Here is a 24,161-nt window from a genome sequence, read left to right as displayed (position 1 = left end):
AGTTTTATTTTATATGCAATATGCTCGTTAGGCACTGGGACCCAGTTAACATACAAGTTTTGGGTGTCCTTGTTTGCAGATTGTTTACAAACACACATGCAACACCCCCCCCCACCCCCACACACAAACAAAACTTGAACGGAAATTTAATATTTTGTCCTTGTTTTTTCTTACCCGTATCTCTAATTCAGAATCGTTTGAAGGTGAGACCATAGTCTCCTGGCCTGACCTAATGATGTCGTCTCATAAGGCGGTTTCAGTAACATCTTTTCATCCATTAGTTGATTGTTTAGATATGCTTGGAGCTTTTTGTAACATTATGACTTGCTACTATATGACATCAGTGGTCCCTCAATTTATTGGGATGAGTATGATATATTCTGTGGTTCATTAGCAGTGTGTTCAGTAAAAATGGCTGGTTTCTAGAACATTGCATGTATGTGCAGACTCTGTGCAGTTAAAGACATAACAGGAGCTTAGAAGTTTTTAAAGAATTCAGCACAATTGGCAGCAGTACCAGGAATATTTTTCTTGGGGACAAAGGGGAGGGGAGGACATTTTTAGATGGGACAAAAATCCAAAAATTTGTCAATTTTTTGTTCTAAAATGTTTTCAAATGTCTATTTTGATGGGGAAAGGTAAGGGGAGCAAAGCCCATGATGGGGGAATCGCCCCATACCCCTCCTGGTGCTGCCACACCACCTCGGGTACTTATGTTGAGTAAAATACAAGTTCCATGTTTCATGAGCTAAGAGCAATCAATTGGATTAAAGCTTTACTCATTGATTCCAATAGTCAAATAGTGGCAAGTCATACTGGAAAGCATACTTTTATGTTCTTAGCATGTATTGCTTAATATGTAAAGAACCTCTAGATTCTGAAATAGATATAGCTTATCTAAAAAAATTGGCGTAGAACTTTTGTACCTCACTTGTTGAGTCAAACACACAATGTGTATTTGTGTCTCCTGTATGTATCATACAGACTTCTCTATGACCAAATTCCAATTTCTACCTTGTATTTGTGTCTCCTGTATGTATCATACAGACTTCTCTATGACCAAATTCCAATTTCTACCTTGTATTTGTGTCTCCTGTATGTATCATACAGACTTCTCTATGACCAAATTCCAATTTCTACCTTGTATCTGTGTCTCCTGTATGTATCATACAGACTTCTCTATGACCAAATTCCAATTTCTACCGTGTAGTTGTGTCTCCTGTATGTATCATACAGACTTCTTTATGACCAAATTCCAATTTCTACCTTGTATCTGTGTCTCCTGTATGTATCATACAGACTTCTTTATGACAAAATTCCAATTTCTACCTTGTATCTGTGTCTCCTGTATGTATCATACAGACTTCTTTATGACCAAATTCCAATTTCTACCTTGTATTTGTGTCTCCTGTATGTATCATACAGACTTCTCTATGACCAAATTCCAATTTCTACCTTGTATCTGTGTCTCCTGTATGTATCATACAGACTTCTTTATGACAAAATTCCAATTTCTACCTTGTATCTGTGTCTCCTGTATGTATCATACAGACTTCTTTATGACAAAATTCCAATTTCTACCGTGTATCTGTGTCTCCTGTATGTATCATACAGACTTCTTTATGACAAAATTCCAATTTCTACCTTGTATCTGTGTCTCCTGTATGTATCATACAGACTTCTTTATGACAAAATTCCAATTTCTACCGTGTATCTGTGTCTCCTGTATGTATCATACAGACTTCTTTATGACAAAATTCCAATTTCTACCTTGTATCTGTGTCTCCTGTATGTATCATACAGACTTCTTTATGACAAAATTCCAATTTCTACCATGTATCTGTGTCTCCTGTATGTATCATACAGACTTCTTTATGACAAAATTCCAATTTCTACCTTGTATCTGTGTCTCCTGTATGTATCATACAGACTTCTTTATGACAAAATTCCAATTTCTACCTTGTATCTGTGTCTCCTGTATGTATCATACAGACTTCTTTATGACAAAATTCCAATTTCTACCGTGTATCTGTGTCTCCTGTATGTATCATACAGACTTCTTTATGACAAAATTCCAATTTCTACCTTGTATCTGTGTCTCCTGTATGTATCATACAGACTTCTTTATGACAAAATTCCAATTTCTACCTTGTATCTGTGTCTCCTGTATGTATCATACAGACTTCTTTATGACAAAATTCCAATTTCTACCTTGTATCTGTGTCTCCTGTATGTATCATACAGACTTCTTTATGACAAAATTCCAATTTCTACAGTGTATCTGTGTCTCCTGTATGTATCATACAGACTTCTTTATGACAAAATTCCAATTTCTACCTTGTATCTGTGTCTCCTGTATGTATCATACAGACTTCTTTATGACCAAATTCCAATTTCTACCTTGTATCTGTGTCTCCTGTATGTATCATACAGACTTCTTTATGACAAAATTCCAATTTCTACCTTGTATCTGTGTCTCCTGTATGTATCATACAGACTTCTTTATGACAACATTCCAATTTCTACCGTGTATCTGTGTCTCCTGTATGTATCATACAGACTTCTTTATGACAAAATTCCAATTTCTACCTTGTATCTGTGTCTCCTGTATGTATCATACAGACTTCTTTATGACAAAATTCCAATTTCTACCGTGTATTTGTGTCTCCTGTATGTATCATACAGACTTCTTTATGACAAAATTCCAATTTCTACCTTGTATCTGTGTCTCCTGTATGTATCATACAGACTTCTTTATGACAAAATTCCAATTTCTACCATGTATTTGTGTCTCCTGTATGTATCATACAGACTTCTTTATGACAAAATTCCAATTTCTACCTTGTATCTGTGTCTCCTGTATGTATCATACAGACTTCTTTATGACCAAATCCCCATTTATTCCTTGTATCTGTTCCTCATGTATGTATCATACAGACTTCGCTATGGCCAAATCCCCATTTCTTCCTTGTATCTGTGCCTCATGTATGTATCATACAGACTTCTTTATGACCAAATCCTCAAAATTTCATCATATCACTAGATGGTCAAATCAGAGAGAAGAAACTGGATGAAATCTTAAGAAAATGATTATCATTTAACTTTATCGTTATTTTTTTAGGTTATGAGTTCCACACGCTGCCATGAGTTATTATTATTAGGTACCAGATGGACAACAATATTCATCATATCGTACATGTGATAATAACATGCACTCCAAAATCACTTTCTCTTGGAGTTTCACAAGGATCCATCCATGGTCCACTGTTTTATCATTTCTTTCTTCACACCTTTCAACAGTTCATAATATTTCACCAACTCTCTCATATTTTGTGTGCAGCCAATATCATAGGTTCTAAGTATCGTATAATAATGAACACATTGTGTAAGCATTCCAAACATTTCTGCAAATTTTTAATAGCTCTATATTTCATCCCCAAATTATTTATTTCAAATTTTGAAAAACAATTGTGATGTGGGGCATTGTTGTATACATTGGAAGTCAAAATGCTACTTTTTAGTATATTGTTTAATGTGTTGTATCATTCATGTTATCATCCAAGTACATGTACATGTTATTGTTACTTATTTTGAGTCATGATTTATGCTACTGTAGTATTGTTGCTTCCAGAATGCTTGCTTTAGTTTCAGCATCTACATTTAATGTCAAATTTGTGACCTAGGTAAATAAAATGATGACAAAATTTGGAAAATGTTATTTTATTGGTTGTAGTTTGCTCGTATCAAGCTGAGTCCTGCCATTATATCAAGTTATACTGAAAGATTGGGCTGTTTCATTTGAAATCCTATGGAATATCCCACGCATTTGAAATTCACACCCTTCCTGTGTGGATGCATGATTAAGGTCATGTCTCATATAGGGGTGTATGGATTTCAACTGGAATAGAACAATTTTAGTAGTAGGTGAGGGTGTAACCTTGCAGTGCAAAAGTTCCATCACACCCTTGGCAATAACAAAGGTCTGACAAAATGGCACACTTTTGGACAAAATGCCACTGGTCTGCTCTCACACCAAGTTATTACCCTAAACAAATCCTTGGTGCACAGCTGAGTGGCAGTAAAAGCTATGAATAACTTAAGGATTTGAACGTTATCAGTCTGTAACATGAAACCAATTATCCGGAAGGGGGTTCAGTTTGGTGTAGGTAAGGGTGTGCTGACTTTGAAAGTGGACCAATTAATGTACTAATTTTCAAAAAATTTGGATCCATCAATAATCCTAAAGGGAAAATTTTCTGTCAATTTATGAACTTTTGCTATTTTCCAAAACATTTGTGGCATATCCCCTTATGGTAATTTGTACTAAATACCTACCCCCCCCCCCCAACACTGGGTGAACTTGTTTTCCTTGACCAAGTCACCTAAAGATGAAATGTTTTATTGATTTTGAATTGAAATAGGCAGGGGAATAGTTGGAGTGCGTGAACAGGGTAACAAGGCTACCAGGCTGATCATCAATGATTTCTCTCTGGCTATGAGCGGCGAATATGTGTGCACTACTGGGTCACTGGCAACGCGAATATTGCTAATTGCAAGAGGTATGTATTATATTATGATTTCAAAAACAATAAGCATGCATTGTTACTTAAACTTTTCATACAAGGATTGTGGTTACATCAGGGGTCCATTTCACTAAACTTTTAACCCTTCGTAACTAAAGTAACCATTCGTAAAGTTACAAATACCCAATACTAAATGTAACTTTACGAAGGGTCCCTGTAGTAAATCCCTATTACTTACGAAGGGTACCATTTGTAAGTAAATTTAGTGAAATGGAACTTATGACTCGCCGTAGTTGCGAATGATTTCGAGACTTACAAAGCTTTGTAAAGTTTAGTTAAATGGACCCCAGGTCTTGTAAACTTGAGGTCCTGCAAGGGATAGCTTTCCTTAATCTCCTGCCATGTAATGTAATGCAGCAAAACTGTTTAAATGTGTTAATTCTTTCAAATTAAGCTTTGGTTCATATTGTCTGCAAACTTTTTATAGAGTGTTTAATTTGAAATCCTTCAATAAGTATTGATTATTGCAAACAATGCAATTCTTGTGTGATAATGATTAAAAAAATAAAAACTTGGTCATGCTTCACTCTGATAAATAAATAAGCACTATAAATAAAACTATAATAAACAATTGAATTAAATGTGTATCATTTACATTGCAATATTCATTGTAATGTCTGCATTTTGGTGAGTGATGGGATAGGATATGAAGCATTTGAGTTTTTGAATGAGAAAAGACAACAAGCTTATGTTAAAAACTTATGCATCCCAAACATGCGTCCCTATCATAATAAGCTTAAGTTTTGCCCTTTGACCTTTCAGGCACTGATTGTAGTCAACCCTGTCAGAATGGTGGTTTGTGTACTGATGGATCATGTCGCTGCACATCCGGATACACAGGAGAGTTCTGCCAATTTAATGGTAAGCTTTTATGAAATATTTGTTGAAATTTGGATTTTAAGGACATGCTTATCTTACTTTCCTATCTCACCTGTTTGTTCGGTTTATATAAGGCGGAAAAAATAAGACTCATAATATCGTGTATTGATATAGAATGGCATGCACACAGTTGGGCGCAATGCTTACGCTAGTTGTGCATTGTGTAATGCGTGACTGGCGCACGCTTATGTGAATTTGCGCGAGTTGGGACTTGATTGACGCGTGCAGTAATAAGCCAAATAATTTCCGCCTTATATAAGCCGACCAAACTTTAGCTTTAGCCCCTTCAAATTTAAGAAAAAGGAAATGATGAAATATTGCTTTGATGCTAGTGCCAAGAAGAAATATTTACAAAATAGCAAATACAAGGATATGGTGGAGTTTGGACAAACTGTATTGTCAAATTTAGATTTTCTTATATCTGTCAGTGAAATATTGACTTTAGCTTCTGTTATACTCTGTTCAGCTCTTAATTGGCAAGACTCATAACATTGTGGAATGTAATAGAATGGCGTATGCACAGTTTGACTTACGAAAAGTGCACTCTCGGTATTTGACTAATGAATACTTTCTTGAAATAACGCAGTTGCAAGTTGGTACTTGTTAACACCAAAACAAAATATTTTTGCCAATTTGGAGTCCAACATAGTGTGGCTTCAGTCCCCTTCATATAAGAGACCACCTTTATGCCACATCTTATTTTTGATCAAGTAATACATGCATTTAATTAATTTCTCCAGTTGACCTGCGTGGAGGTTTACAGATCATAATCACACCAGAGCTTGCCAGAGACCCGCGTGTTGGTGAGGATGCAGGTTATTTGTGTCAGACCAGTGAGAATCCTCTGTTTACCAATCCTGTGTGGAGAGATGGGGCCGGTAATCCAATAACAACTTCATCAACTGGTAAGTCTTATCATTCCCATCTTATACTTGTATTTTACTTTATTTAACAGAAAGTCTCAAAAAAGGTTACACACAAAAAAATAATTACATACAAAAGCAATAGAATAGAAACTCATGTTATTTGGAATAAAATGTATCACATGACCAACCCAACTGGTCAGTTGCCTAATGAAGTTTGATGGTATAAGATGCAACATAGCAAGTTGCAAAAGTAAGTTCCAGTAAAAGATTTCATTCAAAACTTTGTGAAAATGTGTATCTATCACCTAAGTTGCACTGTAAAGCAATGGACTATTCCATTTGAAATCTGTGGAAGATTTAAGAAAAGTCACCCACAGAGGGAGTATATTTTTCAAATAAAATTATATAAAACAAATATTGAATATAATGTATTTACCTTCATCTTTCATCCAACACAGAAATTAATTTCTGAATAGCCCAGATTACATCATAATGGCATATGTATAAAATCAATGATACACAACCAATTCAAAATCACCAAAAACACTGGATAATATAATACCAAATAATGAAAAACTTAAAAATTCAAATGATGACCTCTATTTTACCCACATCATATGTAATTTTTACATAAATGTGACCCTATCCATTTCCACAGTCATTTCAAGGTCATGAGGGACATCTGTCTGAGGCTAAATTAGCAATGATTGTTGATTAAGATTCATTATATATACAAACCTTTGTTGTGGGGCCATTCTAATTATGAACCATGTAATTCTAGTTTACAAAGTGATGAAATGAAACATCACAAATTTCATCCCAAAACAATGCAACAGGTAAAATTAAACTTTTGATCAAAACACAAGAAATTATTCCTACCTTAGAATTGATGAATCTCCATCTTTGATTAATGAGAGTGAGACTGTGATGTGTATCATCAGGTTATGATCTTTTTGACCTTTTGATCACAGTCATAGACTCTTGGAAGTTTGAACCTGTCCCCATCTTTGTTGAGAGATGGCTGGTTAACTTTGATGACCTGAAGATAAGTCTCATTTTTGTTGATGAAAGATAGAGAGTCATCAGAGAATTCTGATGAAATGATAATTTCTTATGTTTGGATCAAAAGTTTTAAACATTAATTTTTTAATATTCCAACATACAGCCTGTCTCAAAAAAAATTGTGCAAGTGAAAAGCGCCCTCTTTGACAATTAGAAAATACCGTTATGACATAATGCTTATATCGACGTCAAGGGCGTAGTCTTAGCTCTCAAATGCCATTAGTTCTGTTCAATTTGCTTGTTTTAATCTCGAGATATGTTTAGTTAACAACGAACGGATAAAATCACAATTGTGCCACTTTTACTAGGGAAGAGGGCTGTACATGTAAATCAATGATAGCATCATGTTTATCAAGTCTTCCTTTGTGAAATCAGAAGAATGCATTAATTACACAACAATACAAAATTGTTTTTACTCTTTTATCATGATACATGTATAATGATTCTCTTTTTCCACTGAAAACAGATTAAAAGATAAATAAATATTTCACATTCTGCTGTAAAATTAAATACATGTGCACGTCAATGATTTTATCATGGTAAAATTCTCTTTGTCACTCAAGACATTTTGTTAAAAGACAAACAAAATTGCACACTTATAGGTTAATGAACGTGTATTACTTATTGGGAGAGAAATTATACAAAATCATGCATGCGTGCTGATGCGTCTAATGCACGAGCTCCGAAGGGGGGAGTGCATTAAACGCATCAACATAAGCTATCATTGATTTACATGTACAGCCCTCTTCCCTATTAAGTGGCACAAATGTGATTTTACCCTTTTGTCGTTATCTAAACATATCTCGAGGAATAAGCAAATTGAACAGAAGAAACAGCATTTGAGAGCTAAGACTGCGCCCTTGACGTTGATGTAAGCATCATGTCACAACAGTATTTTCAAATTGCCAAAGAAGGTGCTTTTTACTTGCACAATTTTTTTTGAGACAGGCTGTAGATAAACCTTCATGTACATTAATGTATAAGAATTTCAGTTTGTTTACAATGATTTGTGATGATAGTAACTTTGATATAAATATGAACTGATCATGAGGGAAATGAATACAAATATTCCCATCAGTGATCTGAAACTGAAGCCATACAAAAGGAGGCTTTTGTAGGGTGACTTTTTATTTAAATATTTTAACAAGATGCAAGCAATAGTCAACCACAAACAATTCTTGATCATCTGCAGACAATGCAATACCATCTGGAGTGTAATCCATCGTAGTGATGCAGTCTAGATACTTGTATTTTCCACCTTTATATACATATCTGTATACTGCCTTAGGAAATCCCCCGTTGCCAACAAACAGTTCTCCTTGTTTGCTGCAGCACACATTCTGAGGCTGCCATGATTTAATACCAGGAGGGGGCTTTATGATTCTAGCATTGTAACCTAATTGATCCATTACTTGCAGTGTGTCATCATCAAATGCTATGATAAGATTATCATCCGGGGTACAGGTTAGGAAGCGGGGAGATGATTTTGTTTCATGTTCTAATATTAGAGTCCCATCAGGCTGATGAATAGACATTGACTTGTGATCATCACAACCTAATCCTACTATGATTCTTCCTGTTGAATCTACAGCAACTGTTTTAGGGCTGGATGTCTGGTAAATGACATCATATGTGGATGTAGTGCTGACTAGGACACCTTCACTGTCATATATGTAGAATTCATTCTTACCATACTCGCCAGGTATGATGTACTGGTTGCTGGGACTAATGGCAATGTCAGCTATATTAGAAGGAGAGCCTTTGATGACATGTTTGAAATTACCATTCTTAGAGAACACTGTCACAGGTGCAATTCTGCTGGTCAAAACAATGTCCCCATTATGATGAATGACAATACCCGTTGGAAACTTGCATTCTGGTGTAGTTTTTATCTGTCCACATTCTTTCCACTTTTTACCAGCACTTGGCTGAGTGCTATGCTTGGTACTGGTCGTAGATCTGAACTTTGAAAATAAGCGGAAATTTGGACCTTGGGAAGTTTCAGGCATGTCAGTGGATTTTAGATGATCTTGTCTTGAAAAATGGTTTGCTGTTTCTGGTGGTATGAAGTTTGCTGCATCTACTGGTTTCATCAGTAACTTCCTGGTTTGATGGCTTACTTGTATGCATTGGGAAGAAGTATTAGTGATATGCAGTTTGCTACATATCAACTGTTCCAAAGAAGGCAAATCTACTGAAGTAGGCTGAGGTGGCTCTAGTTTGATCTGACCAAGGTTGCTAGAATCCCAACCCACTGGAGTGGGTTGGGATTCACAAATTTGCTGTAGTGATGATGACAATGATGGGTAGAGGGAGATGATATCAGAATCAGAACCAGACTCAATCACATTGCTTGCTAGTTCAGTTGAACTTCTTAAGGTGGCTAGATCAACTTGAAGCTTTTCCTCAATCTGTTCAATTGCCCTTGTATTTTCCTCTCTCTTGTTGTAGACATTTTGCTTGTAAGCTCTAACTAGATTGTCTACTTGCTGCATATGTTCATTCCTTGCTTCATCTATGGCCTGTATCTTTGCATTTATATTGCGGTCAAGATTCTGTTTTACCTGCTGCGTTTCTTGGATTGCAGTTGTGTACTTTTCTTTGACAATTCCAACTCTTCTGGTGAGATTGTCCAAGGAACTGCTCTGTTGTTTAGATGCTTCCTTCAGCTGGATGAATGAATGGTCTTTGTGAGCAGGATCAAGGATGCCACAATCTGAGCAGGCAGCACAACCACAGTTCTCACAGAAGTACTCCAGTTCCTTGCCCTTGTGATTTTCACAGTGATTAGTGCTGGCTGTCTTCTGTAGAAAAATAAAAACAGAGGGAAAATAATTGTAGAATAAGGAAGTAGAAGATAAAAGAGTAGGGGAAGAATGGGATATTCCAGTTGAAATCCATACACCCTAAGAAAGACATGACCTTTTACATGGTGGTCAAGTTCAAAATTGCTCGGACTTTGTTAAAACAGCAATAATGACAATGTGTTCTTCTAGTGACAAGAATGCAGTAAAGGTATAGTTTGAACTATGTACGACGTACAGTTATGAAGTTATGGACAAATAGGTAACATTGTGATGTCATAGGTCAAATTTTGGCTCCACAGGGGGCGAAAATGAAAATTGCTCTGATTTTGTTGAAAACTATTTGTTTTGCCCTGAGAAATCAGAAAAGGAATACTTTTCCCTATGTAGGATGTTTCGTTACCTTTGTAATAAAGCAAAATAGAACAATATCCACTGAATCACATTGAATCTATATTGAGTCAATTTGACCTTGACAATTGTTGGGTTAACTGCATAAGAAAGCACCCTCATTTTTCTCATTTCTTCCAACAAGATGAATAATTTGAGACCATTTTCAACAAAATCAGAACAATTTTCTCATTTTCGCCTTCTGCGGAGACAAAGTTAGACATATATATGATGTCACAATGTTACACTTTTGCCCATAACTCCATAACCATACTTCACAGCTAGGTCAAAGTACGATTGTAGTGCATATGAATGAACTGAAATCTCATGAACTAACAGATGGATTTGTCAAGTCCATATTCCATTCTAAATATGTATACTTTTATATACTTTAGACCAACACTTTTGCAGTTATGAGGCTCAAAAGTTTCCATTATTCCAGGGTTAAGACCACCCTTAAGGCATCTAGAATGAGCGTTTATGGCGTTTCAACAGTATTTTTTTGTGGGACATGAGAGCACCTCAGACGTATCGAATTGCATTCTGAATACGAAGCATGTCTTTCTGATATCAAATAATTTTCATTTTTTGAAATTCACGATATAATACAAATTTTATGACAAATTATCAAAATTTGATATTTTTCAAATTTTTGATATATAACAGTCCTCGAAGTAAATTTTATATTATATTCTTAAAGTGTATGTAGCTTGGAGGAAAAGCTGACGATCAATTGAAAATTTTGACCTTTTATATTGAAGATATGGATTTTTTTCCCATAAAGACCTAATTTTTTTTGGTGTTTTGGGAAAAAAATCATATGGAATAAGATGTTGATAGTTCAATAGAACTCATCAAACTCAACTTGAGTTTGTAAAAATTGAGAATTGATATAAAATCTAAATAGCAAACATAATGATTTCTTTGCAATTGTTGGTGGTGAACATGTGCTCAAATTCTACGAAAACATTTTGTTCCTTGTTTATAAATTTGTTTAATTTTTTGAGTACTAAATATATGATGTCCCAGAAAACTGTTTATTATGTTTTCCACTAAGATGAAGGTTATACAGTTTTATCCAAAGTAAACACTTGGGGATACTAAAAAATAATGCTTGCAATCTCCTGGCAATATCAAGTCTAGACAATTTCAAATATGAAAATTCTCTGTAACCAAGTAAGGTACATGCAAATTGACTGGTCACAAAAATAATATAAAACTCAACATAAGTACTTCCTTGTCAATGCTAGGTGTGATAGGTAACCAAATTATTTATTGCATTATTGTTTATTTTGTTATTTAACAAAAAGGTACAAGTGTTATTATATAAAATGTTGGGTATGTGTGCATATGAATCAAAACTATACATAACTACAGGGTGTCCCAAAAAAAAGAGGCCCCACATTGCGCCCTCTTTTTCTCCTATTTCTGAAAAGTTGATCAAATATATTTTGGTATGTAAAGAAACCTACAAGCTTTAATAAACCAAAACAATTATTTCAATCGGCTCATAACTTTTGAAGATATGTCCTTTTCAAGAAATGTATCCGTTTTTCACTCTGTCCACGGAGGAGGTTTGGCTACTTCAAAGATTGAAAAGTGCATATACCATGCATGAATATAAAACATTCCTCGATGATAACTTAATAAAATAACAACTTTATTTAAGGGAATGGGCTTTACCGGTGGGCTTATGGGTTATGGATTTTGTTAAGTGTCATTAATTTGGGCGAAATTGATGTGGGATTGGACTTCTTTTGCTATACTTGCAATTACTTATGTTTTTCTCGTTTCTTGCTTTCTTTTTATTGACAACATAAGTCATTTCTCTTTTTGGAATAAGGTAGCCCTGAAAAGGGCTGTTTAGTTTGTCTTTGGTTCTTTTGAAGTGAGTTTACTGTGCTGATCTGCCCTCTACCTGGTTGCCTCCGTGACGAATACAGGTTTCAGCCCTAGTTCTCATTGCATTAATTGCGTTGCGTACCATCCTTAAGGCCTTGTGCGCCGGATACTTGCGAATGCAGCAGTAATCTGGGTTGCGAAGATGTTTGAAGCTAGCTGGTGATCCTCGCTTATAGTGAATGCTTTCCCAAGACTAATGCTATTATCTATCCATGTCATTAACCGTGTGTTTCGTTTAAATCTTTGATGTAGCCAAACCTCATCCGTGGACAGAGTGAAAAACGGGTACATTTCTTAAAGAGGGCATATCTTCAAAAATTGTGAGCCGATTGAAAGAATTGTTTTTGTTTATTAAAGCTAACGATTTAGGGTTTCTTTACATACCAAAATATATTTGATCAACGTTTCAGAAATAGGAGAAAAAGAGGGCGCAATGTGGGGCCTCTTATTTTTGGGACACCCTGTATCTTGAGAACAGTTCCCTATTCTAAATATTAATAGTGTTGAATATTTGCCTGTTATGGATAACAAAATAAACTAAACTAATATGCTCACTCTTTGAAATTCTTTTATTCATAAGTATGCAGAACATAAATGATTTGAATAGGTTCTCAGACAGCAATAATAATTTCTGATTTCCATGGATTTCAATTTTCAATCACGTAATAAACCCTTTTGTTATTACACACATAATGTTTGTGACCTTGCTGTGAAGAAATGTGAGAAGTGTTGTTGACAGCTTACACACATAATGAAAAAAAAATTGAGGCAATTTTTTTCTTAAACTTTCTCAAAGCCAAATTGGTCCTTTATTGTAAGAATAGCCCATCGGTATGCTAAACCATGTGTTAAATATAGCAGGCATAAAAATCCCCCCCAAAAAATAATGCCAAAATTAATTTTGTTTTTAAAATGGCCCTTTATTCAGCTTAATAATAATTTTAATTATGGAATCGTATATTATTTTGAAACACTAAAAATATAAATACTTTCACAAGGATCACTGATCCTGTAATGTTTGCTTTTTTACAAATACGGAGTAAAAATACATACCTGCTTAGCTTTACCCACAGTGTCTTTCAAATTAGTCACAAGAAAATGAACAGGAAAACCTTTTATTCCTTCCTCTTCTGGAATCCGGTAGGTCTTTTTACAGAGAGGACAGCTCACAATGCTATTATCATTACTGCAGGATTTGGCCCAATGTTCCAAACACTCACAACAGAATGGATGCAGACATGGCAATGCTCTTGGATCACTGAAAGCGTCCGAACAGATTATACACTTTAAAAAATGTTTACTTATCGTTGATCCTAGAGTACTTGCTTCTGCCATGTTGCTCTTTGTCAGGCTTGCTCAACATATCAAAAAGTTTCAGTTCTATGTTAACACTTAATACATAGCTAACGCATGGATGGGCATGTAGGCAGGGTCAACAGCTTTCTGCATAACAATGCAACATTATGAGCCTGAATGAGGTACCACACTCAACTTCCTATTATTAATGGAAGGGATTTCCCCTACATTTTTGACTTATTAATTGCTTTAAGGGGGTACTACACCCTGTCCAATTTTAATGCCTATTTTTGCATTTTTCTCAAAATTATAAGCATTAGGGACAAGTAAGATATGTATATTATAGGGGCAAGGACTACAACTACTGCACTGGAAATTTTATTTCAGCACAGACAACAGTTGTGGAGTTACAGTCAAAATGAGGAAAACCAATATTTGATCAATAAATCAGTCACTACTTGTTTTGAGTTGCTGAATTTTTCAGTACAGTAGTTGTAGTCCTTGCCCCTATAATATACATATCTTACTTGTCACCAATGTGCTATCATTTTTGAGAAAAATGCAAAAATGGGCACAAAATTGGCCAGGGGTGTAGTACCCCCTTAAAGTTAGGCAATTTGGGAGCTGCAGCCTTTATTTAGAGATAAAGGAAGCAAATAAACCTGTAATAGTTTGGGAATTATCAAAGTGACTCATTTTCTCTGATCGAACACTGCTTGCACAACAACATATTGGTCATCAAAAGTATTATGATATTCACAATGACTTCTGATGGATTGCTCATGAGGGAAATACAAAAACAGTATCCCCATCAGTGATGTCAAACTCATGCCATTTTAATCCTTTGGGTGTTGGCCATGGCATATGCTTCAACATAAGAAAAATATTACCGTAAGGCCAAAAAAAAAAAAAAAAAAAGGTTTGTCTCAAAGCTGACGAGAAATTTAAAAACAAATGCGAAATGCGATTTTTTTTTTTTTTTTTTTTGTATTTTGAGAAAAAAGTCTGATTTTCACGATTTTTTCTGGAAAAACTAAAAAAAATTTTGTTTGAAATAAAAAAATTTCCGCATTTGTTTTTTGTCAAATCGTGGATTTTACAAACGCAGCGTCAGCTTTGAGACGAACCTTTTTTTTTTTTTGGCCTAACCACTCTGGTATAAGCCCCCCCCCCCATTTTGCAAACCATTCTGGGAACAAGGGTGTGCTTGGGTATAAGCCCAGTCTAATTGTACAATTGGACAAATACATTGCTTTGTTTCTCAGTATTTCCTTTCCATGTAGGGTTGTAGGGGCTATTTCCCTGGTCAGTCAGGGGAATAGCTTTATTACAGTTGAAATCCATACACCTCCATGGAAGACATGACCTATCTCCCACACAGAGAGTGTAATTATCAAACTGTTAACGACCCATTTTTGGAAGAAGAAATTTAAAAAGGATGCAGGTTATTTGTGTGAGACCAATAATAATCGTCTGTTTACCAATATACTGTGTGGAGAGATGTAAATCAATGATATACACCTATTTCAAAATCATAACAAATGGCAGGAATTATGAATTGTATTAAAGGCACTCAATACTCTGTGTAATCTAATCATCAAATGAATAAAAACTTGACTACAAAATTTCTTATTAAAATGATGACCTCTATTTTGTCCACACCATGTTTTTACTTAAATGGGACCCAATTATTTCTACAGTCATTTCAAGGTCATAGACAAAGCTTCATGTATGATAATGCTTAAAAATTTCAGTTTGTTTACAATGACTTCTGATGATAGTAAATTTGATATAAACATGAGGCAAATGCATAAAAATATTTCCATGTAAATATGGACTGATCCTGAGGAAAATGCATACAAATATTCCCATCAGTGATCTGAAACTGAGAGCCATACAAAGAAGGCTTTAGTAGAGTAGTTTTTATCGGAATATTTTAACAAGATCCAACCAGTAGCCAACTACAAATAATTGCTCCTCGTCTGCAGACAATGCGATGCCACCTGTGGAGAAATCCATTGAGATGCAGTCTAGATACTTGTATTTTCCACCTTTATATACGAGGGGATATCCAAAAGTTTTTGACATCACCCAGAAGGGAAGGAGCTATAACGATGAAATTTTGTCAGTGTAATTACTGGTCCTTATGTACATTATGGTCCAAAAATGGTCTCATAAGTTCTCCTTGTTTGCTGCAGCATACATTCTGAGGCTGCCATGATTCAATACCAGGAGGGGGCTTTATGATTCTAGCATTGTGACCTGATTGATCCATTACGTGCAGGGTGTCATCATCAAATGCTATGATAAGATTATCATCTGGCGTACAGGTTAAGAAGCGTGGAGATGATGTTATTTCATGTGTTGATATTAGAGTCCCATCAGGCTCATGAATAGATATTGTCTTGTGGTCATCACAACCTAATCCGGCTATGATTCTACCTGTTGAATCAACAGCAACTGTTTTAGGGCTGGATGGCTGATAATTGACATCATATGTGTGTATAGTGCTGAATAGGACACCTTGATTGTCATATATGTAGAATTTATTCTTATCAGGCTCGCCGGGTATGATATATTGGTTACTGGGAGTAATTGCAATGTCAGCTATATTAGGAGGAGAGCCTTTGATGACATGTTTGAAATTACCATTCTTAGAGAACACTGTCACAGGTACACTTCTGCTGGTCAAAAGAATGTCCCCATTAGGATGAATGGCAATACCTGCTGGAGACTCCACTTCTGGAGTAGTCTTTATTTGCCCACATTCTTCCCACTTTTTACCAGGGCTGGGCGGAGTGGTTTGCCTGATACTGGTTACAGATCGGAACTTTGAAAATAAGCGGAAACTTTGACCTTGAGAGGCTTTGGGTGTGTCAGTAGATTCTAGATGATCTTGTCTTGATTCTGCTGATGATGGCAAGTGTTTTGCTGTTTCTGGTGATTCAGTGCTTGCTGCTGCTGCTGGTGTCATCAGTAACTTCCTGTTTTGATGGCTTACTTGTGTGCATTGGGTAGAAGCATTAGTGATATGTAGTTTATCACATAGCAACTGTTCCAAAGAACACAAATCTGCTGAAGGAGGCTGAGGTGGCTCTAGTTTGATCTGACCAAGGTTGCTATCTACTGGGGTGGGTTGTGATTCAGTAAGTTCTTGTAGTGATGATGATAATGATGGGTAGAGGGAGATGATATCAGAATCAGAGCCAGACTCAATCACATTGCCTGCTAGTTCAGTTGAACTTCTTGAACTGGCTAGATCAACTTGAAGCTTTTCCTCAATCTGTTTAATCGCATTTGAATTTGTCTCTTTGTTTCTGTAGACATCTTGCTTGTACGCTCTAACAAGATTGTCCACTTGCTGCATATGTTCATTCCTTGCTTCATCTATGGCCTGTATCTTTGCATCTGTATCTCGGTCAAGATTCTTTTTTACCTGCTGCGTTTCTTGGATTGCATTTGTGTACTTCTCTTCTACATTTCCAACTCTTCTGGTGAGATTGTCCAAGGAACTGCTCTGTTGTTTAGATGCTTCCTTCAGCTGGATGAATGAATGGTCTTTATGAGCAGGATCAAGGATGGCACAATCTGAGCAGGCAGCACAACCACAGTTCTCACAGAAGTACTCCAGTTCCTTGCCCTTGTGGTTTTCACAGTAGTCATGGCTAGATTTCTTCTGCAGAAAGAAATTGAAGGATAATAATTAGAAGGTGAAGATAAGAATAAGTAGAGGATAACACTGCCCATGAAGCTGAGGATGGTGTAGGTCAGGAAGAAGAATATTGTATATCAGGGGATCTCATTTATATTTGAATACTGGCCATGGAGAACTAAACTTGTTTCAAAGATCTGTGTTGAGGGCCTAATAAGACACCTTGGTTTGTTTACTGTGCATTTTAGAGCTGTTCTAGGACCAACCAAGTTGGTGAACACACTAAACCCCCACTTTTTTTGTATGCTGCATGGGAAATGTAGGCAGAACAAATGTCAAATCTATAAAAGTATGAAACTATATTAACCAAAATCCTTAGATATGGGTCTCCATTAGTGCTTATTGTCGATATGATTTTTTCATGTTGACATGTGGCAATAACTACATTCTACATGGCCTAATTTCTGTTATTTTTAATGTGCTGAAATGTCACTTTATCATGTCAAGCCTATAATCCCTTCCTAACCTCCAAAAGCTCCCTTTTCACCACCAGTCAATGTTGGGTACTGCTAGGCTCGCATGAGCAACATTACATGATTCAACATTGTTCGGGGAAATGGGGCTAATATAAAGACCTCACAAAAAGTAACGCAGCCGTTACAAATATGTCTATAGCTTCAGAACAATAAATTGCATTGACAATATTTTATCATAGAAAGACAGGTGATGTATGTACGCACTTTTTGATACCCCATTCACCCAATTTCATTCAGTATTAAGAACACAGCAGTATTTTTAAAGACAAAACCTGAATTTTAAAAGTTGCAGTATATTGATTTGAATCCAGCAGGAAGATAATGCCACAATGCTTGTGTTTAGTAACCACTGATTGCTGTAAGTGCAACTTTTAAATTTGAGTCTTAACGAAATTGGGCAAATATGGTATCAAAATGTGTGTACATAAACCACCATTCTTTCTATGTTAAAATTGTGGATATATTGTGAATACGATAAATAATTCTGAAGCTTTAGACGTATTTGTAATGGCTACATTACTTTTTGTGAAGACTATACATTTCCACTTTGAGAAAGTGTCCCAACACTTTTAACAGGCAATCGGGCATTGTAGCTGATGTCATAATGTTGACATAATTAAGTCATGGCTGGGAGTCCTTTATATTTTCACATTTACCACAAAGTAAAAGAAATTCATTGTTAATTTGAATAAATATATTGCGTATGTACTTTGCATGCATTTTCTAGTCCATGCATGTAATACTGGTTCAAGTAATAATTAGCGATCAAATAAGTAACAATATGCAGCACCAGCACTGCATTTGAATTTGGCACTTATCTGACTTTTCTTATTGTGCAGTTTTTTTGTGTCAACATCTCCAAATTTATGTTGACATGTCAGAATATTTGTTATGTCGACATAATGTTGACACGATGCATGTCGTCAACAGCAGTAAGCAACATACAACATTTTATTTGAATGAGACTGCACATTTTTTCACCGTTGCTCTTTTCTTCCTTTTTGACAATTTATATGCAGAAATATACTGGTATAAGCTTATAAGCTACACCTACAAATTAAAAATGTCTTTTATGCTTTTGCAGGAATTACTGATCCTTTACTAATATGGGGTAATGATACTACATATTTAAAATACCTACCTGCTTTGCTTTATCTACAGTGTCTTGCAAATTGGTCACAAGAAAATGAACAGGAAAACCTTTTATTCCTTCCTCTTCTGGAATCTGGTAGATCTTTTTACAGAGAGGACAACTCACAATGCTATTATCATTACTACAGGATTTGGCCCAACGTTCCAAACACTCACAACAGAATGGGTGCAGACATGGCAATGCTCTTGGATCACTGAAAGGCTCAGAACAGATTACACACTCTAAAAAATATCTGTTTATCATTGATCCGAGGGTACTTGCCTCCGCCATGTTGCCCTTTTTCTGGCTTGCTACACATTATCATTCAGTTCAATATCAACATTCAGTTCAATATAGCTAACGCATGGGTGGGCATGTAGGTCAAGTATTTTTTCAGAACCATGCAACAGTGAGCTTGAATGAGGTACCACATAACTTCCTCATACAGTCTGTATTGATTGCCATATCATGCGTGTCACCGTTTAATAACTGTGCTAATACTACTGTGTTAGTCCACCAGGCTCCCACAAATGTTGATCTGAACTACCTTTACTTTATTTGATATGAACTACCTTTACTTTTTTAAAGGGATGTTCGTAGATTTTGAGTTCGTAGATTTTGAGTTTTGCACCAATTTTTGTTTGATTGGTATAACATTTAAAAAAAATAGGGTAGGTAGGAACTGATTTTTTTTTACTTCTAAAGCTGTAAATTGCATTTGATAAAGGAATTGGAAATTTTTATTTTTTAAAATTTAATTTAAATTTTTTTTAAAACTTTTTTGCCAAAAAAAAGTCAGAGTCGAACCTATTTTTTAGGGTCGGTCGAAATTACGCCAATCAAAAAATATTTTTAAATCCATACACCCCTTATGGAAAACATGACCTTAATCTTCCACACAGGGAGTGGGAATTCTAAATGGGGGTTACCTGAATGGGTGATTCCATTTGAAATCTATACCCCCTGTGTGGGAAATTAAGGTCATGTGTTCAATAGAGGGTGTATGGATTGTAACTGGAATAGCCCATTATACAAGTTCAGAGTGAACTAAAAATCATTTTATCATGCATGTCACATGAATCAAATTGTCATTTTAGATATTTTATCTTGTATCAGAAAGAGCTTGCAACAACACATTATTAACACAGAATAGCGCAAACTCTATTATACCAAAATTTACCTAGAAAAGGGGCCATTATTTATTTATACCAGAGCTTTGAAAATGAGACCTATATAATTATGCAGCACATCCCTGTATTGTCATTTTTACTCTGTACCTCCCCTTTGGCTATCAGGAACTCTGTGACCTTTTCAATACAGCAATTATATGCAATCACATGATATCAACTTCTTTGATTGTAAAATGAAAAATTATTATTAGCAACATAATTATACTTTGTACACTTTTTATATAGCAAAATTGACCCACTTGATATTTGTATGTTGTCATCAATGGAGCTGTATCTGTCAAAAACATGGAAATATGGCTGAAAGATAGCACTGCTTAAAAACAATTAAAATTGTTTTTGTGTAAAGATGTTAAGCAATCTACATCATATACAGTGCAATAATGTCCTGCTTTAATGTATACTCACTCTCATAAATGTCATGTGTTTTGTTTATCCAAAGGTAATTCTGCAGTTTTCGTGCAACAGATTTCTGAGCAAGCCAGTCGATTAGTGTTCACTAGTATCAGTGAGGCCAGTACTGGATTCTACCAGTGTACTGCAGGACCTGTCACCAGTTACTATTCTATCAATGTCAAACGTAAGTACCTAAGTAGATTAGTCACAAATACACTAGTCAATGCTTGGGATTAGTCAGTATAGACTAGCAAACCAGCGATTAGATGGTCAAGTGTTCGAAATCCTACAAATCCTTAGCACACTTTACAGAAATTGCTAATTACAATGCGGATTAACCTTAACCTGGACCAGTATCAAATGTAGGGCCCTCCGGCTATCCAGATCCACATGTTAACCCCTGTAACCTACTTCTTGTTCCTTTGCTAAATGTTCACACTTTTTTTTCATCCTTGCAAATATGGGGCTCCCTGGATCTTGGTCCTGCGCCCATCTGGCCCTGTGGAAAATCTGGCTCTGTGGCAATGGCCCAAGACACTTTAAGCATCCTTTAGGAATCCGCCTAATCAGTCTAGTGTAGAATGACCATTGTAGCCTGGATGAGTTCCAGAATGTGTGTATGTGCAAACCAGCAATAAGTTGTTTGCCCAGGAGAATACAATGTCCTCAATCTTTTCCTCAGAACAAAATTAAGGTCCTCAACATGTTATTTCCCCACTCGAATGGGCAATTCCATTTGAAATCACACAGTCTCTATGGAAGGCTTGAGCTTAATCTGTCACACTGGGAATATTTATTTCAAGTTGAGTTACCTGAATGGGTGACTCTATTTGAAGTCTACTCCCCCTGTTTGAAAGATTGAGGCTGTGTTTTCCATAGGGGGTGTATGGATTTTAACTGGAATAGTCCAATGCAACAGAGTGCCTAACTGAATGAGCAATGCTTGATTTTTACAGTTAAAATGTTATATTGTAATGATGATGCAATTTTTCTTGCAGCTCTAACCTGTGAGCCTCCTTGTTTGAATGGTGGTATTTGCTTGAATCAAGCCTGTAATTGTCCACCTGGATACAGTGGTGCACAATGTGGCATAGAAGGTTAGTACAGCCGTGGATCCAGAGAGAAAAAAATACGGGGGGCGCAAAATGAGAGTTCTAGAGGGCGACGAACTATATGGCCGCGAAGCGGTCAAGGCGTCGCGCTTGCCCGACGCAGGGGGGTGTCTGAGGGGGATGTGCCCCCCTCAGAAGTGAGAAACGTTTGCAAAATGAAGACCTAATTGAAGCCATTTGGTGGACCATTTTGACATTATTATTGTGTGAAATTTGAGTTTTAAAGAGCGGAAAATTTGTGGAATGACCATGCCGGCTCATTTCCTATTCGTGGACAAGTTTTCAATATTATAATTGTATAAATTTAATTGCTTGCGCGACGCAGGGGGTGTCTGAGGGGGATGTGCCCCCTGAGAAGTGAGAAACTTGTGCAAAATGAAGACCTAATTGAAGCCATTTGGTGGACCATTTTGACATTATTATTGTGTGAAATTTGAGTTTTAAAGAGCGGAAAATTTGTGAAATGACCATCAGGGTTTTCTTTAAGCATTTTGCTGAAGGAGTATTTTCAAATTTTTTTGACCCTTTCAATTGTGAATTATTCCTCTGAAGGAGTCAAAAACATTGCCCAAGGGGTATTTTTATAATATTATTTTTAACAATTATGTGTGTTTTTGGAGCCATAGGCGTAGATCTGGGGGGGGGGGGTTGTTTATCATTTGTTTATCAACTACACAGGGTGATATTCCCCCCTCAGAACTTGTAAAATCTCGCAAAAAGAATACCTAATTGAAGCGATTTAGTGGATCATTTTGGCACTATTACTGTGTAAAATTTAAGCCGAAAAGCCGAAAATTGTGAAATGACGGTCCATGAAGCCTTTCGTTGTCACGTTGTTCCTATTAGGCTTATAAATTGTGTTAAACACAGGGCCTAAATTGGCAAATGTCGAAAGCAGAAGCGAAAATGGTCACTTGCAGGGTTTTCTTTAAGCATTTTGCTGAAGGAGTATTTTCAAATTTTGTGAATTATTCCTCTGAAGGAGTCAAAAACATTGCCCAAGGGGTATTTTTATAATATTATTTTTAACAATTATGTGTGTTTTTGGAGCCATAGGCGTAGATCCGGGGGGGGGGGTTGTTTATCATTTGTTTATCAACTACACAGGGTGATATTCCCCCCTCAGAACTTGGAAAATCTCGCAAAAGAATACCTAATTGAAGCGATTTAGTGGATCATTTTGGCACTATTACTGTGTAAAATTTAAGCCGAAAATTGTGAAATGACGGTCCATGAAGCCTTTCGTTGTCACGTTTTTCCTATTAGGCTTATAAATTGTGTTAAACACAGGGCCTAAATTGGCAAATGTCGAAAGCAGAAGCGAAAATGGTCACTTGCAGGGTTTTCTTTAAGCATTTTGCTGAAGGAGTATTTTCAAATTTTGTGAATTATTCCTCTGAAGGAGTCAAAAACATTGCCCAAGGGGTATTTTTATAATATTATTTTTAACAATTATGTGTGTTTTTGGAGCCATAGGCGTAGATCTGGGGGGGGGGGTTGTTTATCATTTGTTTATCAACTACACAGGGTGATATTCCCCCCTCAGAACTTGGACAATCTCGCAAAAAGAATACCTAATTGAAGCGATTTAGTGGATCATTTTGGCACTATTACTGTGTAAAATTTAAGCCGAAAAGCCGAAAATTGTGAATGATGGTCCATGAAGCCTTTCGTTGTCACATTTTCCCTATTAGGCTTATAAATTGGGTTAAACACAGGGCCTAAATTGGCAAATGTCGAAAGCAGAAGCGAAAATGGTCACTTGTTTATCCACTATGCATGGGGGTGTCTGAGGGGGATGTTCCCCTGAGAGGGAATATTTTGCAAAATTAAAGCCCGATTGAAGACATTTTGTGCATCGTTTAAACAGAAAAAAGGACCCAAACCCAATTTGCAAGATTTCAAACTGACACTCTACAATTTCAGAGACCCGCAATCACTAAAACATGCTTGGATCGATGCTGACAATCACTAAAACATGCTTGGATCGATGCTGACAAAATGTGATGGGCCGTACATATTGGGAGTAGGTCCTAAATGCCAAAAGCCGAGAATAAATGCACAAATATCGGGTGTTTCTCTATTCAAATCTTGCAATATCTGAACGCGTACGTTTTCAAGATTTTGTACGCGTTGGACTTTGGGACTTTGGATTTGAAGGAGTCAGCAAAGTGCCTGAACGCGTAAATACGCGTGTTTTGTGCGTTAAAGAAAACCCTGATGAGCATGCCGGCTCATTTCACATTCGTGGACAAGTTTTCAATATTATTGTATAAATTCAATTACTTTAAACATAAAGTTCCGGGTATCCAAAGCATAAAGAAAAGGACAACTTCTTTATACATACGCAGGGGGGTGTCTAAG

General features: G+C 36.1%; 3 protein-coding genes across 3 annotated transcripts in view; 1 reads left to right on the top strand and 2 right to left on the bottom strand.

Moving 5' to 3' along the window:
• The window catches only part of LOC140169391 (uncharacterized), a 319,476-nt gene that overhangs the window by 234,196 nt on the left and 61,119 nt on the right, over positions 1–24,161 (top strand). Inside the window, 5 exon segments of the mRNA XM_072192648.1 lie at positions 4,422–4,559; positions 5,346–5,444; positions 6,203–6,367; positions 20,732–20,869; positions 21,684–21,782. Coding sequence (XP_072048749.1) covers positions 4,422–4,559; positions 5,346–5,444; positions 6,203–6,367; positions 20,732–20,869; positions 21,684–21,782 — 639 coding nt within the window.
• Positions 6,982–14,034, bottom strand: LOC140170047 (uncharacterized). Its single transcript, XM_072193365.1, has 2 exons — positions 13,540–14,034; positions 6,982–10,194 (listed from the first exon to the last, which is right to left on the bottom strand). The coding sequence occupies exons 1-2, from the start codon at positions 13,819–13,821 to the stop codon at positions 8,518–8,520; spliced, it is 1,959 nt and encodes a 652-aa protein (XP_072049466.1). The 5' UTR covers positions 13,822–14,034; the 3' UTR covers positions 6,982–8,517.
• Positions 15,917–19,523, bottom strand: LOC140170482 (uncharacterized). Its single transcript, XM_072193843.1, has 2 exons — positions 19,112–19,523; positions 15,917–17,458 (listed from the first exon to the last, which is right to left on the bottom strand). Exons 1-2 carry the CDS (start codon positions 19,391–19,393, stop codon positions 15,917–15,919), a joined length of 1,824 nt encoding a protein of 607 aa, XP_072049944.1. The 5' UTR covers positions 19,394–19,523.

Source organism: Amphiura filiformis, chromosome 14 (assembly GCF_039555335.1).
Source record: "Amphiura filiformis chromosome 14, Afil_fr2py, whole genome shotgun sequence".
Taxonomy (NCBI): Eukaryota; Metazoa; Echinodermata; class Ophiuroidea; order Amphilepidida; family Amphiuridae; genus Amphiura; species Amphiura filiformis.
The sequence above is the reverse complement of the archived record's forward strand: the minus strand, read 5'-3'. Positions and strand labels throughout refer to the sequence as shown.